General features: G+C 39.0%; 1 protein-coding gene across 1 annotated transcript; it reads right to left on the bottom strand.

Annotated features, from left to right (window-relative positions):
• Positions 1-18,220, bottom strand: SEC22A (SEC22 homolog A, vesicle trafficking protein). Its single transcript, XM_081968666.1, has 7 exons — positions 18,068-18,220; positions 10,981-11,184; positions 8,859-9,022; positions 6,117-6,311; positions 3,401-3,519; positions 1,179-1,244; positions 1-437 (listed from the first exon to the last, which is right to left on the bottom strand). Exons 2-7 carry the CDS (start codon positions 11,160-11,162, stop codon positions 237-239), a joined length of 927 nt encoding a protein of 308 aa, XP_081824792.1. The 5' UTR covers positions 11,163-11,184; positions 18,068-18,220; the 3' UTR covers positions 1-236.
• Between the last annotated feature and the right edge of the window lie 2,226 nt (positions 18,221-20,446).

Genomic DNA, 20,446 nt, shown 5'->3' with positions numbered 1-20,446 from the left:
TTTTCATGCTGCCCTCCAAATTCTCATTTATTCTTGGGGCATATTATCCAGCATTGGATTGCATTTGTACCCCAATTAGTTCCTGAACCATTTTTTTTAAAAAAAAAAAGAATTTCACTGCTGACTTATTAGTGTCTCAGAGTACGTGGAACTTCTTTTCATACAGCAAAGCTTTTCAGTCCTGAGAAGAATACCGTTCGGATGAAGTTTGCCGTGAAACTATCAGAGGACGTCCGTCACACATTATAATCAGGAGCTTTTCCTTGGGGCTGCCTTAGCCGGATTTGTAACGTTAAAAAAGCACCCACAGTCACATGAAAAAAGATCTGCCAGAGATTGCGCAATTCATAAAGGTACATATTACCCAAGCAGATTAAGCCAAACGATAGGAAAGATTTGATGTTCCGCCAGCTCGTGCAATATGCAAACAGATAGCACTGCAAAGAAAAAACAATGATCATAGTTAAACGATAGCTTGTGGGACTTTACTCGATTCTGTAGCACAAAGAAATCGAAAGGGAAAAGTCCTCTATTCAACATAAAGGGGGGGGGGGGAGAAACCATTTCAATATTATTGTTATTCTTTTGGGGAAGAAAAGATCTGTTTGTTTTCCTATGACTTGGAAGACTTTTCAGAAATTCTCACATCAGAAAACTAAAATTTGTCACCCCAAATCTGCCTGGCGAAGCCATATAGAGACGATAATAGTGCTCTTGGTTGATTATTAGAATCTGGATGTTCTGGGCAACTAGAGAGTTTAGGTAAACATTGTTTTATACTGACTGGAATGTTTTAAGTAATTTCTTGAATTGCAATTCTGTCAAATATCATGCATAATACAAAAGAAGATATCTCTTTTATCTCTGAGTGCTCTTCTGGCACTCAAAAGAAATTTACTTTGCAACAGAAAATAATATGATTCACATCTTGCATCATTTAAATTAACCATATAAAAGCAACAACATTTTTACAGTGATAGTATAAACCCACCAAAATAACTTTTGCAATACCCCCCCACCCCAAGAATATATTCAATGTGGTTCATTTTTTATTAGTCAGGCATCTGGGCAGAATGACCAAATCCAGTGGAGTTCTGAGAATACTTATAACTTAAAGCCTGTTTTGGGTTGTGACCAGCGACAAAACTATTAACATCTAAAAATACCTAAGTACATACCTGATATAAACAAGCTGCTGTGCCAAGGAAGAAGGCGATAACAAAACTGAAGTCATCTTCTTCATTCTGAAAAAAATGGGCACAATAAGCATTCTCAAATCAACATATTTTATAGAGTGCAAAGAAGACAGACTACTGTCTTAAATGCTGGAACTCTGGAACCTCTTTTTCAGAACTCAATCAAGTTTTTCCTGTATTAAGATTGGCAGTTTAGTGTCTTCTATGGTTAATTGTATCAATATCCTTGCCCATCATCATCATAATCAACAACAGCAGTTTCCTTCCCTAATCAGAGCATGAATTGGATGCAATCCATCTTCATTTTAACAGACACATGAGGATCCTTATAATTAGAAACTGAAATTAAAATAGTCCTGATATCTGCCCAGCTGATCACATTACCAGGTTAGACAAATAACTAGGAGTGACCTGTGTTCTCTTTCTATTTACTGACTGTTCCCTGGGATTTACTGGGGGGGGGGGGGGTGTCAATAAAAAGAACTTCCAAGGGACAAAATAAAATATGGAAGCCCTTTCTTTATAAATCTTCTCTAGCAGCAGCCAGATCTCTATTAAGCATTTGGGTGAGAAGGGTCAATTGATTTCCCATCCATGGCTACTCTTCCTGAAGCCCTGTAGACTGTTCCATCAACAGCCTGGGAGAAAAGTAAAAGTTTCCATGACAGATTATGTAAAGTTTTAAGTGGGTTGAGATGGGAAATTTAGCAGTTTGCCTGATGTTTACCTTTTAATCTGCATATTGCCTTTAAACCAGCTGATCTGCTGTTTTTATATTTAGTTTGGCCTTAAACCAGAGCAGTTTGGTTCAATGAGAATCATGTAAAATAGAACATACCCAGCAGATGGTGCTATGCTCTCACAAAGTAAAATTATAAAATATAAAGCCATGGAACCCAGAGAATAAATTCAATTATTTTGGCAAGAGAGCTAAGAATAACACAGCACTTTTCTGTCAATTGGAATAGCTAAAGATCCTGGGCAGGGAATTTGGACCCAGAAGATCCGAATTCCATTTGTTTTGCAATGGACTTGACTGTTTAACCCAGAACGAAATTCCTGCCTTCCCACCATATGTGTTTTATATGACCACACAGTACAAATGGATTATATATAATTGTTTACAGTTGGCCTACTTCCCAGAAAAAGGAGTTCTTCCATATGAGAGAGAGAGAGAGAGAAAAGAGGAATATGTGAAGGTTTTCAGGACAAGTTACAGGGGAGGGAGAAAAATGCAGAGGAAGACTGGAATGGTGCCCAGAGTGTGTACTGTTCAGTAATGATAATAGAAAAGGCAGAAATTTAACTCAATTGATAAATACAGTTTTGAAATCAAACTCGTAAACTTTTTAATATGCCTGGTAGAATAGGACAAGGAAATACTAAGGCAATCAAGGTAATGCCTTTGTTAATAAGTGGACAACATGTATACATTCTCATCTTCAAAAGTACAGGGAGTTTTTGTAGCATGCCTGCATTCTGAGAGGGAGAGAGAGAAGGAGAGAAGGAGAGAGCGGGAGAAAGAAAGAGGGAGGGAGAGAGAGCAAATATGATGTTTCTCTCAGTGCAAAAGTCTTTGAACCCAGTCTAGCCCCTCCTCTCACCATGGATATAGTGATTCCATTCCTTCAAAAGGAATTGTCTGGAATACCACATCTGCCTGCATTAATACATCCTGAATTCCCTTTTTATCAGCAGCAAATATTAGCAGGCACTAGGACAAAACTTAAATCATATCAAGCTATTTTATGTGAGAGACATGGACAAGCAACCCAGGTTCCCACTTCCCTTGACAATTTAACAAGGAATGCAGCTCTTAGACGTTTAACATAGTCCATTCCAGATTTTTCGATGGCCTCTATTTCCTTTTAAGAAAGCTGGGTGAAGAGGGAGGGAGGGAAGGAGAGCGGGGGGGGGGGGGAACGGGAGAGAGAGAAAAAGAAAAAGAGAATTAGGTGTGTAACATGTCTGCATCAAAAATTCCCCTTGCTCTTTCACGAAACTAGGAAAGTGAGATGGCAAACACTTCAGCTCAGGAATGCAAACTCAGCCTGATAGGGAAAGACAAAGTTCTTATCCAATTACTATTCCAGAGTGATTTTATTTTGCTAAACACTGCTAAGTTATTTGAAAAAATAAAGTTACCCTCTTAATCTTTAAAATATTTTTTCCTGTTTCAAAAGTTATGAATGTAACAATGGTACCTGTAGAAGACTCTCTATAGCATGAAAACCACGAATTAAATTCAAAGCAGCACATAAAAGGCTAAGAAGAAAGGAAACAATTCCCGGTAGCGTCGCAGGTTCCAGTCGTTGGTGTGGGGCTGGTAGCAGAGAGAAGAAAACACTATAAATACTTTAAAAGCTTTCTTTAATGTTTGAGCAAAACCGGCTAATGCTGTTTTTTTCAGTTTTTGTCTTGTTCTAGACAAAATACTTTAAATGAGGAAACACAGCTTAACGGAGGGCATCAGTGGTCAATTTGCAACTTTTATATTTACTTGGAAATGCACATTAGAAATTGCTGAATTATTATGCAGATTAAAATGCAGCCTCTCCCCAATAGAAAAAGGTATATATATATATATATATATATATATATATATATTGCTTGAGTAGAAACTTCCATTTCTACAAGATGTAATAACATACAGGTGGTTCTCCACTTACGACCACAACCGAGCTCACAATTTCTATTAAATGAGACAGTTGTTAAATGAATTTTGCCTTGTTTTTCAACCTTTCTTGCCACAGTAGTTAAGTGAATCACTATGGTCGTTAAGTGAATCTGGCTTTTCCATTGACTTTGCTTGTCAGAAGGTCACAAAAAGTGATCGCGTGACCCCAGGTCACTGGAGTCACCGTCACTGTCATGAATAAATGTCAATGGCATGCGTTCAAATTTTGATCACATGACCATGGAGATGCTACAAGTGGTGTGAAAAATGGTCATAAGCCAGCAGAGCAGAGCTGGCTGGGGAATTTTGGGAGTTGAAGTCCACAAGTCTTAAAGTTGCCAAGTTTGGACACCCCTGCTCTAACAATTAGCCAATCAATAAGTAAAGGCTTTTTAAATTGTACTTTTCACATTTCAGGTTTTTTTTTCTTTGTTAAAGTGTTACAGGTCCAAAGAGTGATTTGAAGCTCACGCTAAGTACACTTATTCAGAAGGCATCAAGATAACAGCGAGAGTTGCTTCTGAAAGACATTACAGAAGATTACAAACACCCCATATGGATAGATTTTTTTCATTATAAGATATCGAATACTACCAAAAATATTCCAGACTCATTTCCTTTTTTTTTCTCAAATAAGCTTACTAGGCACATCTAGTCAATTATCCCTTGGTGAACGATACAGGTATCTCTTATCTAAGGGCAGGCCATGCTGATCCTAAAGGGGTTCTGCAAAATGGGTTTGGTTTTAGGCCTCTGTTAAACAGAACATTGTGAAACGAAGCAGAGGAAAGCTAAAAGATGTATGACAGTTTTGAAACTCTTACATTTCAATAGAAGAGAATATTTTTATTGGGTGTCTCTGAGCTGGATGGTTTTCTTGGAGACATTTCATCAGCAATAAAACCACTGAAGATATTACCTACTTTGGTAATGAAATGTCTGCAAGACAACCACCAAGCTCAGAGAACCCCCAAGGACCCCACATTCTAGTGGGCATTTTCATTTTCCTGGGATATAAAAGAGCTCCAAATCTGCCATTCTCTCCATGATCGCAAGGGCAACGAAGAGGCAAAAATAAAGAGCAAAGAGAATATAGACTGTAAGTACCTTTCTGATATTCATCTCTTCCATGAAATGCCAAGTATATGCACAAATAACTGCCAATTCATACTGAATGTGTGTACAAGTGTTATTACGAGATTCTACAAGTGACAGAAACTGAATGGGGGAGGAGGACACAGGGCAAAAAAACCCTGTAGTCTAGGCAACATAGAGAGAGGGACAATAAGGTGAATGAACCATATGTAAATCATTCTGTCTAAATCAGCGAAGTGTAAAGTTGCCAACAATGAAGTTAATGAGCTGGAACATTGATAGAAAGAGGGGTGCCATTCTACCTTGTGGGCATTGAACAGCTGCAGCAGAAAAGGCTCTCCAAAGCAGTTCATAAAGTCAGAAAATGCTCAGAAATGGCAAAGGGAATTTCTCTAGAGAGGAGGATTGCTTCTGTCTGACCAGTGCTCTTTCCAAACTTTATAAGGCACGAGCCTTTTTGCTTTGCCAAGAACTAAGTTGTGGACAGTTAATATGTAATTGGGGAGAAGCTGCTGGGATAGAAGAATAGTTTTAAACACAGCAATTCATTCAAACATATATCTAAACTCCACTTGTCAAAACCACCATAATGAAATAGGCTTTAAAATCAGTTCTCAGTATCCATTACAACACTGAGTTCTTATGGACGACCACTATAGACTGATCAAGTTCTCTGTTTTTAATCTAGAATTTTATGATGTCATTGAAACAATTAGTAAGGGATTAGGTATTCATTATCATTCAATCTCACCTTCTGATTTTAGGGAGAATAATGACTGATCAGATCTATGGTTTCCTGAGAGACAGCATTTTTATCTTTTTCTGGGTCAAGGTCCCTAATCCCCCCCTCTCTCACGCACATACATCATTCACAATGTGATGAAACTATCCTCGTGAACAATAACTTTTCATTGGAGCACCACAGGGAAAAAAGTTCTTCACACTGCACTAATAAACTAACTGAGGGTCCCTCCCCCCCCCCCATCTGACCTTGAGTAAGCCATTCAAAATCCAACATTACCAAAGTCCTCATGTTGCATGTGGCCATGAAATTTACAAAAGGAATGCAGTAAACCAAGCAGATCAATCTCTACCTTTATCCCAAAATAAGTAAAATGGAATAAGTAAACTTAAATCCATCATCTTACCTGGAGACATTTTTCTTGTATCTTTGTTTTCTTGTAGAGATCCATATGGATATCCATTGGCTGAACAAAGTTCTGACATGGAAATCTGGTAAGGTGGTCTTAATCTAATTTCTGTTTGCATGTCAGCAAGATTTATCCTTGTAGACAGAGATCGCGGATTGTTGTATCTTTGTTTGGTCCTCTGAATAAAATTATCTGTATAAAATTAAAGCAACTCCCTTTAGATTTTTGATGAAAACATCACTGGGGACCCCATAGCTTTATGGGCAACATACATCTCAGATGCCCCCATTTAAATTCATTATTTAAAAATCTTACATTCACGATGGAAAATTTTAATGTTGCTGCTGCTTTCTACCTAGTATACCATGGGCTAATTAATTTTGCAGCACCAGAAGATTAAATGCTACAATTTTAATTATGAATAAATTAATGTTGCATGCATTGGCAAGCCTGAAATGCAACTAATATAATTAATTAATTACATTTGATTTAGTTTTTCTTGTAATTTGGAAAACTTACTTAGGAAAAATAAGCATTTGTTCTGAGCTCCAGGCAGTTTTCTGAATTATGCACCCTTTATTGTCAATGTTTGTTTTTAAAATGAGGATATTATTATAAAGTTGAGAGGTGAAATACACTATTTCACTATTACTGGCAATGTAGTTCAAGTACTTATTCCCAGATGACTAGATTACTGCAATGTACTTTACATGGAGCAGCATCTGAAGACTACCCAGGAGCTGCATAGCATTATCTATCTACTGGCATCTTTTGGTATGCAAATTGGAGGTTGAAATCTGGGTTCAGAGATCTTTTTGAACTCCTGTCTGCCTTCAATGTCTTTACAGAAGTTCTTGTAATACTTCTTGTATCTTTCTAACAGCTCTTTGAAACTTTTGCTTAAGTTCCTTTCTGAGATCTTTGTCTTTCTTAGTTTTGGTTCCTCTTCTTCTTCTGATAATTTTTACTCCTTTAGCTAGTGACTGGAATAAATTTTAGGCCTTGGGGGAACCTGCTGGGGATATTATATCCTTGGCACATATTCCATATGTTCTTTGCTCATCCACCCCAGGAGCACACATCCACAGCCAGAATGAACAGCACAACGGGATTTGAGGAGGCAATTGGTACGCTTCCCTCCAAAAATATGTTAACTGCTTCCTATTAACGGTGGTTAATGAAGAAGGGCTCAGGGGCAATGTTTTTTTGCTGGTCTTTATTTTATGGAAACAGCTTCCCCACTGTGTTCAGATCAGCACCCATTCCAATAGCCTTCCAGAAGCTATTAAAATCAGAGCTTTCCCAGACAGTATTTGGGGACTGAGGAATTCATGCCATCTGTATTACAGCAATGCATTACTATATTGTTGCCTTGGTTTCAATATTGTTTTAATGTTGGGAACCACCAGGAATCTATGCAGATTACTGTAGGATATGACAGAAATAAATAAATTTTACTGCATCCTCACAGAAACAGTAGGCATTAAGTGAGATGGTCATAAAACAAGCAGAACACAGGGCTATAAGAGATACCAAGCTGTGTGAAATATAGTCATCCCATGTCTTACTGTACATTCCTCTGGTTTCTGAACACTGTGGACTGTTTATAAATTATGCCAATTTTTAAGGCTTTGTAAGATGAACAAGTACCAGTACTCCAGACATTTGCCCATGCTAAAGCTGACTTCAATTCTGAGTAGTAAGCACTATTCTGGTTTCCAAGTGTGTATATACTCTTGATATGATATTTCTGATATTACAAATTCAATGAAAGTTAAGCCTTGGAACTCTGAAAAATAAAAAAAATATGGCTTTGCTCTCTACTTTTGTTAGATTAGGGCTTGGTGTTTTTTTAAAAAAGTAGGGCTGCTTTTTGGGTTATTCCATATAAATTGCAGATCCCATTAATAGGATTTTTGGGACTACGAAGCTTCTATAAAATCATAAACTGTAGATTAACAAACACAAATAATGAAATGAAATGCATTTCCAATATTATTTCAATACACACTAAAGATATTACAATTTCCCTCCCCCTCACAAGTTTTTACCTATTTCACAAGCTTTCTGTTTTGAAGGTAATATCATAGGAGACTCCCATAAATATTGCCTTGAGAACCCATACCAAGGAAGGACATTTATAAAACCATGCACTCAATCAACAATAAACCACTGGCGTCTTAAATTGTTATTTAAAAAAAAAACCCAGGCAGATGATGATGACAGAGTGAAAAAAAGAAAGAGCGTGGACATGTGTCTATGGAAAACATTTAACAAAAAATATTTAAACATTAGGCAGAAAGTGACCCTCTAATGAAACTGACAGGTCAATGCACACCAAGTATTAGTAATGCAATTCATCACATATTCAGGGTAAGTTGCAAGAGGCAGCAAAAATCTAAACCTCCTAGTTCTTCTAAAGCACTTTTTTCCTCTTTGTTCGTAAGTGTAGAAGATCTCCTCCATCTCTGCAGGAGAATTACTCCTGAATAAAATAGATCCATTGGGCTGCTCCAAATCCCTATGAAATAATATTGTTGTCAGGTATTTGGAAGTGATTTTTAGATCACTATGCATTGTTTGTGAATCAAACAATGATTGAATGTATATTTTAATGCCAAGTCATGTTCTTTTATGTCATAAATAAAAAGAATGCAAAATACTACATTTTAAATATATTACACACGTATAGAAGCCCAACATCAAGCCAGTTCTTGAAGAAAGTGATGAACCCCTTACCAAATTCAATGAAACAGTAAGGTCTGACTGCTGTATTTGTCTTCATCATGTTGTATGTGGTAATGAACTCCTTTTGAAGCTCATCCAGGAAGCAGAAGGCAAGGACGTTGGGGTAATTTTCAGTGCAGAGCATCATGTAACTCACTCCCAGGGAACTAATAAAGCTGTATTTTGGTGGGGGAGGAAAAATGTGTCTTTAACATTTCAAAATTAAAATAATGTATTCACAGATTACCTTGGGTAGGCTTTACACATAACTGCAACAAGAGAAATAATGATGAGTCTAATGAAAGTATTACTATTCATGGGAAAATAAATTTAGGGCATACAAAACTCACTGAATCAGAAACAGAATGTGATCTTGCTGAACCTCCTCTTGGATCATGCTGTTCTGGGAGTGATTCCCAGAGGTAAATCTTTGAACCAGAAGCAGTTTAAACTATGCTGGACATGTTTTGGATCCAGATTATTTCTGATTCAGAGAATGTACCCTCAAAAGCCACTGAACTCTCCCCAGTATGGCTCCATAGTTCTATAAGGGGAATATAATATTCTACACCTCTAACTATAATTCTATTTTCATAGAACAATGAAGTTTTACTTGGATTTAATGTTTTGCTATTACCTATCAATACTTAATATATTATTTTAAAAGAGGGCAAGATGTGGGGGTGGATAAGTATGAGTGTAGCACAATATGTATCTCACTTGTTCTCTCATATACAAATATACTTAACAATATCAGAAGACTGAAGATGAGTTTTTCTCCTTCAAAGAGGAAGAGAGAAATGGATAAATAAAGGCTACAGTCTTCAAAATGTTTTATTTATCAGTTATTCCTAACTACAAATCTATTTCATTCCATAATGAAAAAGGCCAACAGAATTATTGTACTGAGCAAGAGAGAGTGAAATATTTTTCTAGCAAGGATGCCTCTTCATAAGAATCCAGCAAAGACATTAAGTCAACTTATTATAAAATGTAAAATCTGCACTTTGAATTAAAATCTTAACATATGCTTATGCTCTTCATTTATTAAGAATTCCATTAAAATAATCCACTAATCCATCATTTTCTTATGCATTTAAAGCAGCAATTCTAAGACAATTTTGTATATATGCCATACATTCAACATTGCTGAAATAATTATGCTGATACATTGGCTTGTTGTTGTTTTTTTAGGAATATTTTACTTCTTAAACATCAAGAATTATTAGAGGTATCTCAGGAAATTTATATATTAAGATTGAATCAATCAAATGCAGAGGGTATAAATGTAGATGCGATAAATATTCTTATCTTTGCATTGTGCATGGAGCAATTTACATTCCTTTACATAGATTTTCCCATTTATTTTCTTGATAAAATCTAATCTAAGGGATGCTTCATCTTATAAAAAATATACTATCTGCCCCTCCCATCTTTTAAAGAATTACAAAAATATAAGTACAGAAAAATGGGGAGACTGGAACATCAAGTTAATTCTAAAATAATAAAGAAAATGCATTTTACGAACACAAGGAAAGCTTCATAAAATTTCTCTGTTTTTTCTTTATAAATAAACATTTCAAAGTATAATATTGGTACAATAAAAATATAGGGTTAAGATGCATGAGAGTTATTTTTCTTAAATAATATAGAAGATACAACTGAGTCTACACAGTATAACTGTAAGTGCTGTCATAGATAATATTGCAGTTAGGTTAGCATGCAATGAAGCAGTTTTTTACGCCAGGTCTTGCATTGTCCAATGATTCAATATTTGGGACACAAGGAGATGGACCCAGAAGAATCTTGCTTAAAATAATTCTATGGAAATCATTAAGGCAATCCAACCTATGATAAGTAACATCCCTCAAAAGGGTTGCCCTGCCTGTTTAGCTCCTTGTTCTGGCAGTAGTTCAAGAGCAGGCCCTCTGCAGGTAAGCATAATAGATTTGCAGATTTGAGGAGGAATGCTTCTTAATAAGAACTTAATTTCTAAATACTGTAGCAATGTAGCAAATCACTGCAGCAAAAAGATGCCTTCTTCATTGTTATTAGAGCAACTACTGTATCTAGGTTATATGAAACAATAAAGAGCAATGTTGCAGAAAGAATACATGCGCCAGAGAAAACTTACTTTATGTTATACTTTCCTGCTTGTAATGTGCATCGGTCTGGAAGCTCAGTGAGTCTCTTTGCAAGACCTTTAAAGTACTTTCGGCATTCCTGTACAGCTGTGTTTTGCTCATAATCCGTAGAAGCAGATAAAGGGAGTCCATCTCTCACTCGCACCACTGAGGCAGACAAGATAATGGACATTGCCAACAATAAAAAGTAAAATCTAGAATAGAGCACACAAATAAGATATTTATTTTTCCCCTTCGTTCATAATGCCATTTGTATTTATCATCTGATGACTGAGAAGACCAAGTTAGTTTCACAATATTTAACAAGAGCAAGCTGTACTAATCCACTCATTTTCACATAGTTATCAAAACCGTTTGCATTTGAGTTCTCTAGCTTTCAAAAACTGGTTGCCTGGAGCTTATTATTTCTCATTAGGATGACTACCTAACTGGCTGTTTACCAGTCTGGGTTAAATTAGAAAGAGCATATACTCGCTATAATTATTCCGCTAAGCAGTTCTAACTGGAAGCAAAAACAAAGAGAAGACTACATAACCACTAACATATATACATGGTACTAGGAGTGTTCCAGTTTAGTGTTCTAGGCAGTAATATTCGTTTCCAAGGTACTGCATTCCACTATTACCATATTTTCTATTTTCCATCTTTTCTCTATCCACCAAAATTCCATAGTCTCCCACACTGGGCTGTTTGGGGAGTTTGCCTCACTTTAGGGATTTCAGTGAGAGAGGGGAACTTGCTACAAATGTATCTAAGTGTCCCCACTCCTTTTTTCACTGTATGATAATCAGCACTATGCTACCTACCAGATGATTTAGTTTGAGACATTGTTCCAAGTCATTAAATATATTATACTTTATAATGCTGAAAACAGTTTATTAAAACATTCATAATGTAAAAGGTATTGCTAGTAATAATTCATAGTAGGAATTTAAACTGCATTCTAGGCAGGGTTTTGTAAAATACACAAAATGTAATTAAGAAATATTCAAGTCTCACTTTACAGTATTTATAGATGATTGAGATTGGATGCTGAGAGGTGAGGCTGTTAATTGGTTATTTTAATTGAGTTTTAATGACTATCTTTTTATGATTTTTTAGCACTAGCCGAAACCACCATTTTGGAATATAGCATTATGGAAATAATTCTAACAAACAAACAAATACATTATCTCCCTGGGTAGAGTCCATATCTGTTATTTCAAACAACTGCAGTTCTCACATAAAGTTTACAGCTCACATCTGATGAATAATTAAGTTTTCTCTTTGCTTTAAAACTCCAATGTTTAGGCCGGGAACATCTTAGCAGCCACATACATAATTCTTTTCAATTCCAAAATTTACCAGTATAATAATAACATGCCTACAGACCCTCGCCTTGTTGAGTCAGTATTGAATGTTTCCATGACAAGGAAACATGGAATGTTTCCATTTACTTCTCCAGAGTAAGAGTAGTAGTTCTGAAGAAGATGAGATGTTGTTACCTGAAAATATTTGGGACTTCTTTAAGAAATAGTACCAAGTTAGGATCTTCTTTCTATTGAGAAGAAAAGCTAGACAAATAAGGTCCTATTACCTATCGTGTTTAGGTAGTTGTCTATTCAAGCATTATAGTCTCCTGGTTATATGATATTCACCCAATAACTTCAGACACAGATTTTTCAGCCTGTTGACATTTCATTTAGATATCAAATTAAGCATGCTGAAAAATATAATATACATGTAGTTCTTGGCTTTTGTTTAGTTACTGTTGGAAGTTACAGTGGCACTGAAAAAAGTGACACTGTTGGAAGTTACAGTGGCACGGAAACCAGTTTGCAACTTTTCCATAGTCATGTAATCAAAATTTGTGTGCTTGGCAATGGTATGTATTTATGATAATCACATTGTCCTGAAATCATGTGATCGTCATTGGTAACCTTCCCAGTTAGTTTACAAAAAGTCAATGGAGGAAACCAAATTCACTTAATGACTGCATAATTCACTTAATACCTGCAGTGATTTGCTTAACTGTGGCAAAAGGGTCATAAAAGGGAGCAAAACTCATTTAACCACTGACTTGCTTAGCAATGGAAATTTTAGGTTCAACTGAGATCGCAAGTCTAGGACTATCTGTACTATACCCCCCAAATAATTATGGCATTACATGTTTGCTGTTTACACTAAATGCTGAGCTATGCCTACTCAATCACATCTGTGTATAGACTACTGTGTGTAATCTATCACAAGGCAAAAGAGTGCATCATAGGGCAACAATTTTTGAACTAAGTTACTTGAGATGGGCAAACTTACAAAATGGGTCCAAAATGAACTCCCGTGGAATTGATAAACATACAGATTATCATAAGGTAAGGTATTTTATGTCATTAATGCAAAATTTCATTAAAAAATCATTTCATCAACTTTTGATATTTGAGTGTGCCATATAGTTCAACATGGGCTATTTTTAAAGCAGATATATCTCTTAATATCTTCCTAAATTTTTAAGAACTTTTCAAGTATATTAGAAACCATTGTTGAAGGTGGTGAGGTATCTGGTAAAGAAATATCTCTGAAATGACCCATAGGTCACAGGTGTCTAATATTACATAATCCTTTATGCTTTTATATAAAGCAGTGTCAAACTGGCAGCCTGCAGGCCAGATGCATAACGCGCAGGCCACACCTAGCCTGGCTCCACAAAGGCAAAAAATGTCACAATATGTCACATGACATCATGTGATGCAATCGAATTTGACACCTATGATATAGAGCAGCGATGGCGAACCTTTTTTGGCTCGCGTGCCACAAGTGGGGGGAGCGCAGGGGGGGTCGTGTGTGGGCGTGCCGAACCCATAATGCAATGCGCCCCCCCCAGTGTGCATGTGCGCACAACGCACAACCCCCCCCCCATTTTTACATGCTTTTTTTGCCCTCCCCAGGCTCCAGAGGCTTTATAGGAGCCTGGGGAGGGCGAAAAGAGCCTCCCCTGCCCCCCCGGAGGCCCTCCGGAGGATTCAGGAATCATCCGGAGGCTTCCCTGAAGCCTTAAGCACTCCGAAGGTGTCAGGGAAGCCTCCGGACGGTTCCTGAAGCCTCCGGAGGGCCTCTGGGGGGTTGGGGGGGCTCTTTTCGCCCTCCCCAGGCTCCTATAAAGCCTCTGGAGCCTGGGGAAGGTGAAAAATGGCTTTTAAAAAGGTGAACTCAGCTGGCCAGCGCGCGCTTCGCGTGCCCTGACAAATGGCTCCATGTGCCACTTGTGGCACGCGTGCCATAGGTTCGCCATCACTGATATAGAGTATATCCCAATTGACCCAATTCATTAATCAAAACGTATTCTCTTTTGTCATCTCTCTCCCCCCCCCCCCCCGTGTGTGTGTGTGTATTTGTAACCAGCATATACAAATGCTGCAACAGCCATAAATAAAAGACCTGGTTGTAGTATTAGTAGCTCATTCCTGTCTGTCATTTAAGTTTGAATAGCTGCCGAATGGTTATTAAATGAGGAGTACTTGTAATTTGCTAGGACTCTCAGCAGTAAATGAATACATATATTAAATGGTAAGTAATGTAATAAGTAATAACAAAACAATGAAAAATCAACAGAACAAAATCAGCCATTAGGCCACCAAGCAAAATAGGACTTTGTAAGGTCAAACCAGCACTTTGAATTGCACCCAGAAATGTACTGGAAGAGTATAGGAGTTTTATGCTCCTCGTGACGCATGCCAGCTAAGAGGTAGACTATATATTCTGTGCCAAATGTAATTTCTAGTGTTCAGTGTGGAGCACATTGTGGAATTCAACCAGGTAGTGATGAGAACATGAATAACATGAGTAGCTAGATCTCCCACTCTGATTCACTATTGAAGTAGGATAAAGGCTGTTATGCATGGTCAGCAAACAGCTACCATGTGTCCCCGAAAATAAGACAGGGTCTTATTTTCTTTTTACCCACAAAATATGGCTTGGACCATATTATGAGGGGAGGGTTTATTGTTTTGGGATTGCCGGGCGGCTGCTCTCTTCTGAGCGGGCTCCCAAAGAGCCGGGCACAACCTCATGGGCGAATGGCTGTGTTGCGCTGTCGCAGTAGCGCAACACAACAGCCATGAAGCGACCACGCTCACGAGCAGCCACCCAGCAAACCCCCTTTCCAACCAGGCACAGCGCCATTCACTGACCTAGGGGTATTGCCAAGTGGCGTGAGCGCCTGTTCGCCGCCGTCCAGTTTCCGCGGCTTGACGCCTTTGAAATGCCAGTGAAAGGCACTCTGCACGGCTGGAGAGGGGGGTTGCATGAGCGGCTCTTCTGCTCCCGCTTGCGTGCCTCCCATCCTCACGATGTCCTGGCCCAGCTCTCCCCGCAGAGGCAGAGTACCTCTGCTGCAGCCGCCGCATGACTTTTTCAGCAGCTTCCAAACTGAGTCTTCCGGCAGTGGCCGCTCTGGGCGTACAGTCTATGGTTGTACGCTCAGCTGGCAGCTGAGGTTTGGAAGCCGCAGAAAAAGCCATGCAGCAGCGGCGACAGTGGAGGTACTTTGCCTCTGCGGGGAGAGCTGAGCCAGGGCATTGTGAGGCTGGGAGGCGCGGAAGCGGAACAGCCACTCGCGCAACCCCCCTCTCCAGCCATGCAGAGCGCCTTTCACTGGCATTTCGAAGGCGCCAAGCTGCGGGAGCTGGGCGGCGAACAGGCACTCATGAGGCTTGGCGATACTCCTAGGTCAGTGAATGGCGCTGTGCCTGGCTGGAAAGGGGGCTTTGCCGGGTGGCTGCTCGTGAGCGTGGTCGCTTCATGGCTGTTGTGTTGCGCTGCCATTCGCCCATGAGGCTGTGCCCGGCTCTTTGGGAGCCCGCTCGCAAGACAGCAGCTGCCCACAACCTCCCTCTTCAGCTGGGCACAGCACTGCTCACCAACCTAGCGGTATCTCAAAGGCGCCAAGCAACATGATCACCTTTGCTTCCCCCCCCCCCCGGTTCCTGCGGCTTGGCACCTTCAGGATACCGCTAGATTGGTGAGTGGCGCTCTACCTGGCCGGAGGTGGGGGTTGTCCAGGGGGCTTATTTGCGGGGGAGGGCTTATATTTTTGCCCACCAGAAAAATGTTGCATGGCCTTATTATCAGGACATGTTGTATTTTCGGGGAAACACGGTACCACTGCAAAACCTGATGGGCAAATAAATGCTTTACTACTAAATGTGAAACCCTGATGTTAAACTAAATATAAATGGTCTTATTTTTATTTTTTTTAAATGCTCTTACATTTTCTTGGAAACAGATATCAGCCAACCATTAATATACACATTCATACAGATATATTCCAAATGTTTCAAAATTTAATACTGTAACTGACTCAGTAAAAGGGAAGCATATTCTAATATTTTATTGTTTACCTTATTTTGCTTACTGAAACAGACGTTAAAACAATACAAGGAGTCACGTGAGAGTCATCTGAAAGCTTTAAAAGCAGCAATCATGTACAATTTCTTATATATTCAGTAATGCTTATGAGTATATGTACATTGATTTTTCATCTTGCTTTGCACCTGTTTAGAAAACTTCCAATACTAGATGATATACAAAAGAATAAAGAATTCCTGAATAATACCTCATTCAACCTCGATTGAATGCTAAAGTAGCTATGATCTTCCACAATGTGGCACTCTTCAAGTGTATAGGTAAAGGTTCCCCTCGCACATATGTGCTAGTCGTTTCCGACTCTAGGGGGCGGTGCTCATCTCCGTTTCAAAGCTGAAGAGCCAGTGCTGTCTAAAGAGGTCTCTGTGCTCTCATGTGGCCGGCATGACTAAACACCAAAGATACACAGAAAGCTGTTACCTTCCCACCAAAAGGTGGTCCCTATTTTTCTACTTGCATTTTTACATGCTTTCCAACTGCTAGGTTGGCAGAAGCGGGGACAAGGAACTCCATTGCGCCACACTAGGGATTCGAACTGCCGACCTTTCTGATCGACAAGCTCAGCGTCTTAGCCACTGAGCCACCGCGTCCCTTCTTCAAGTGTACAAGACTACAAAATTCCCATTAAATATTGTTTCAGGTTGATGGGAATTGCAGTCAACACATCTGGAAGACACCATCGTGAGCAAGACTGCCGTACCTATACCACTATCTTTACTAATCTCTGGAATACCTTCCAGCTGCAATATAAGAGAAAGTTGATAACTTTTTCCCCATATGTTGAATTAAAACACCCAGCTTCACTCTCCATTGGACATCCTGGCTGCTGGAAATCATATTTCACTAACAAGAAAACTGTCTGTCTTGGAGGAAAAATTGAGCTACTATCTCTGGGCTATAAAAAGCCACCAAATCATCAGACGTCAGCAAAAAGTTATAAACCCCCCATCTCTGCCATCATCTGGTGCTTGTCCAGATGATTGCTGCTCAAATTGGGCAGCTCTAGATTAGAAGGATGCCCACAAACCTCTCACCCTTTCTTGCTCAATATCCAATTAGGGGAGAGGGAGAAAAACAGTTTTTCCACACAGGTATTAACAGGTCCTCTCATAGTTCACCAGCACCGAGTTTAAGAAGCAGGCCTATCCGACTGTTTGTAAAATGAAGTTATTCGTAAAATGAAGTTATTTGATTTCTCAGATTCTTCCTACAGCTTTCTTTCCCCTCTGAAAGATTAGCCAGGCACGCGTTCACCCCCTCCACATTTAGGGGGTTCTCCTCTTAGAAAGGGACATCAAGGGCTTTTTCCTCGGGTTATGTGACACGCCAAACTGACGAGGACACGTTTGTCTCTCGAACCTCGTGGGAAGGATTTCCGAAGCCCAGAAAGCGCACGAAGGCACCAACGGCAGCAAAGCTTTCGTTGCCATGATTGTGACAGGTCTCCCGTCCGCAGAGGGGAGCGCTTATGGCGTCCCGGCACTCCAGGCGTAGAGGTAAACGACGACGACTGTCATCCAGGAAGGCGACATCCGCCCAAGCGTGCCAACGCGTCCACACCACTACTACACCCTTAGCCCAGACCTTCAACTTGAGAGCCTTCGCCTTGCGGCTGCCTCGGTTGCCAAGCAACCGGAAAAAAGGCTGGAGGGGCGAGGGAGCGCGAGGAGGCGGAATTACCTGGGTTAGTCGACACGACACCATCGGCCGCCGAACCGCCGCTGGTGTAAAGCCTCCCGCGCGGAATTCTGGGACTCTTCACACGTCACACTCCTCGCGCTCGCCCGTTGAAGCGGACGTCAGGTGACGTTGCCTAATGGCGCCCGGGGATCTCCGCCGGCCGTGTTGCTCTGACGACAAGAGCGGCCACTGGTTCTACGGGCTGATGATGATCGGCCCGAGTGGGGAACGGGTGGATTTTTAACGGTTGGCCTACGGAGATCCCAATCCCTTAGTCTAGATCAGAGGTCTTCAAACTTGGCAACTTTAAGACTTGTGGACTTCAACTCCCAGAATTCTCCAGCTAGCTATGCTGGCACAACTATGCTGGCTGGAGAATTCTGGGAATTGAAGTCCACAAGTCTTAAAGTTGCCAAGTTTGGGGACCCCTGTTCTACATACTTTCCAGTCCATCCTATGGATCTTGTTTATTTCTAAGAATGAGTTTCAGATGAGTTTCTATCTTAATACTTGAGCCATTCTTGGAAAGAAAGCTATAGTAGAAGCTATTCATTTGCTGCATGCAAGCCTTTTTTTCCAAATTAAAACATGTCTATCTCAGATGGATAATTCTTGGAGATAAGTTTTTGCTTGTTTACTATACTGGGTATAATAAACCTTAGATACAAGTTTTTCTGATTTTTTAAATAGAGGAGCTGAACTCTTTGTCCTCTTTTTTAAAAAGACTTATCATGTTATTAACAAATTATTCAGAGATGTGAACATATAACAAAAAATAATAATAGAATCACTTGATAATTGCTCCCTTTATGTGAGTTGATTTTATCTTGTGTTAGAATACCAATGACATACTTAAGTAATCCAAAATACATTCACAGTATTATTTTCTTGCTCATTCCTCAGTGTAGTGTTGGGGCACTAGTGAATACTCACATTTTTTTCCATTTGACAAAGCTGCTTTAGCAGAGGAAGAATTAGGCTGATGATAAGCTGTTTCAGTTTGAAACAAGAAAATTTGTTTATAAAAGACTAAATGTACTTTTAAATAAGAACTGCTAAATATAGAGACAGACAGAAGGTGGGGGAGAGAGAAAGAGATTATTTCACACCTACATTATATATGCCTGACAATTAAACATAATTAAAATAAACATATTTTCCACAAAATAAGCATCAAATGAATATACTACTGGGGTCTACTTGTAGTTACAGGCAAAACATTTAAATTTGCCATTAGTCAAATATATACTTGATAAACATTATGACCAACCATTTTATAGTTTCAGACTTTGTAACATAAACACAAATGCTTAGCTTTAGAAAAAGATTTATAATCAAATACTATTGCCCAATAACAATCCAGGCGACATATTTTCTATCTGAGTAGCAAGCTTGGAACGAAATTCCAGAATATATAATTTCAATTGAAAAGTGGAAATGCTAAGAACTAAAGATGATGGAGTAGGAATAAATGGTTCCCAATGGACTAGAAATATTTGATATATAAACCTATCTCAGCAATCCAAGTTAACCAACAAATATCCATTAACTTGAAAAGGCAGGAAGAACAGCTGAGAATTTAAACACTAAAGCAAATACTTATACACATATTGAATTCTTGTTAAAATAAAGCTTCATACATATCAACAACATTCTAATATGGCCAAGAAAGTCAAGCCAAAAGCTGAGTAGAGGTTAAATGTTGGAAAGCTGTGATTTACTACCAACTCCAAGTATAAATCTGACACAAATTACATTGGATAAAAGATAAATGCCTAAGGTACAACACTATTTTCTAATTATAATCAGAAGAGGAAAATGTGGAGAACTTTTCTGGAGAAAACAAATAGAACGTGGAAAAACCACATTGTAGGCAAAAAAAAATTCAATAAAATGAAGTAGGAAAGTGTGCCAATTATATGAGTGGAAATGGGTTATAGTAGCCTGTGAAATTACCAAACAAGTTCTTTGCAATCCAATTTTTTAACAACCAAGGCCCCCTTTGGTTGTCAGTTATACGTTGGGGAATCGGTAAGCAGCCATTTGGCTTCAATGGGTATCACTCTAACCCTAGTTTGATTTTCTTTTCTTTTCTTTGTAAAAGTTTTTTATTTTTTCCCCTTTAGTTTGATTTTCATTTTCCATGGGATTTTACAATGTATTTCACTGATGCACGAAGAACTCCGAATGAAAGCTGTCACTGGAACCATCCTTAGAGAACTTCCAATAATCTTTCCCCAACTCAACTTTTTAGCCCTGAATCTAAACAGAGCTAACCCTAATGCTAATTTAATTTTAATTTGCAAATTCAGTTAGGGTTAGCTCTGTTTAGATTCGGCCAAAAAGTGGTGTTGGGGAAAGATTCTTACAGATTCTCTG

Source organism: Natrix helvetica, assembly GCF_964273705.1.
Source record: "Natrix helvetica genome assembly, chromosome: 1".
NCBI lineage: Eukaryota > Metazoa > Chordata > Lepidosauria > Squamata > Natricidae > Natrix > Natrix helvetica.
The sequence above is the reverse complement of the archived record's forward strand: the minus strand, read 5'-3'. Positions and strand labels throughout refer to the sequence as shown.

Bases quoted from the DNA above. Each gene is read 5' to 3' on its own strand.
- SEC22A (XM_081968666.1), bottom strand. From the start codon at position 11,162: ATGTCCATTATCTTGTCTGCCTCAGTGGTGCGAGTGAGAGATGGACTC. The intron at 9,023-10,980 runs GTAAGTTTTCTC...ACCAAAATACAG, and splicing joins GCAGGAAAGTATAACATAAA to CTTTATTAGTTCCCTGGGAG. The intron at 6,312-8,858 runs GTAAGGGGTTCA...AATTTTATACAG, and splicing joins TTACTGTTTCATTGAATTTG to ATAATTTTATTCAGAGGACC.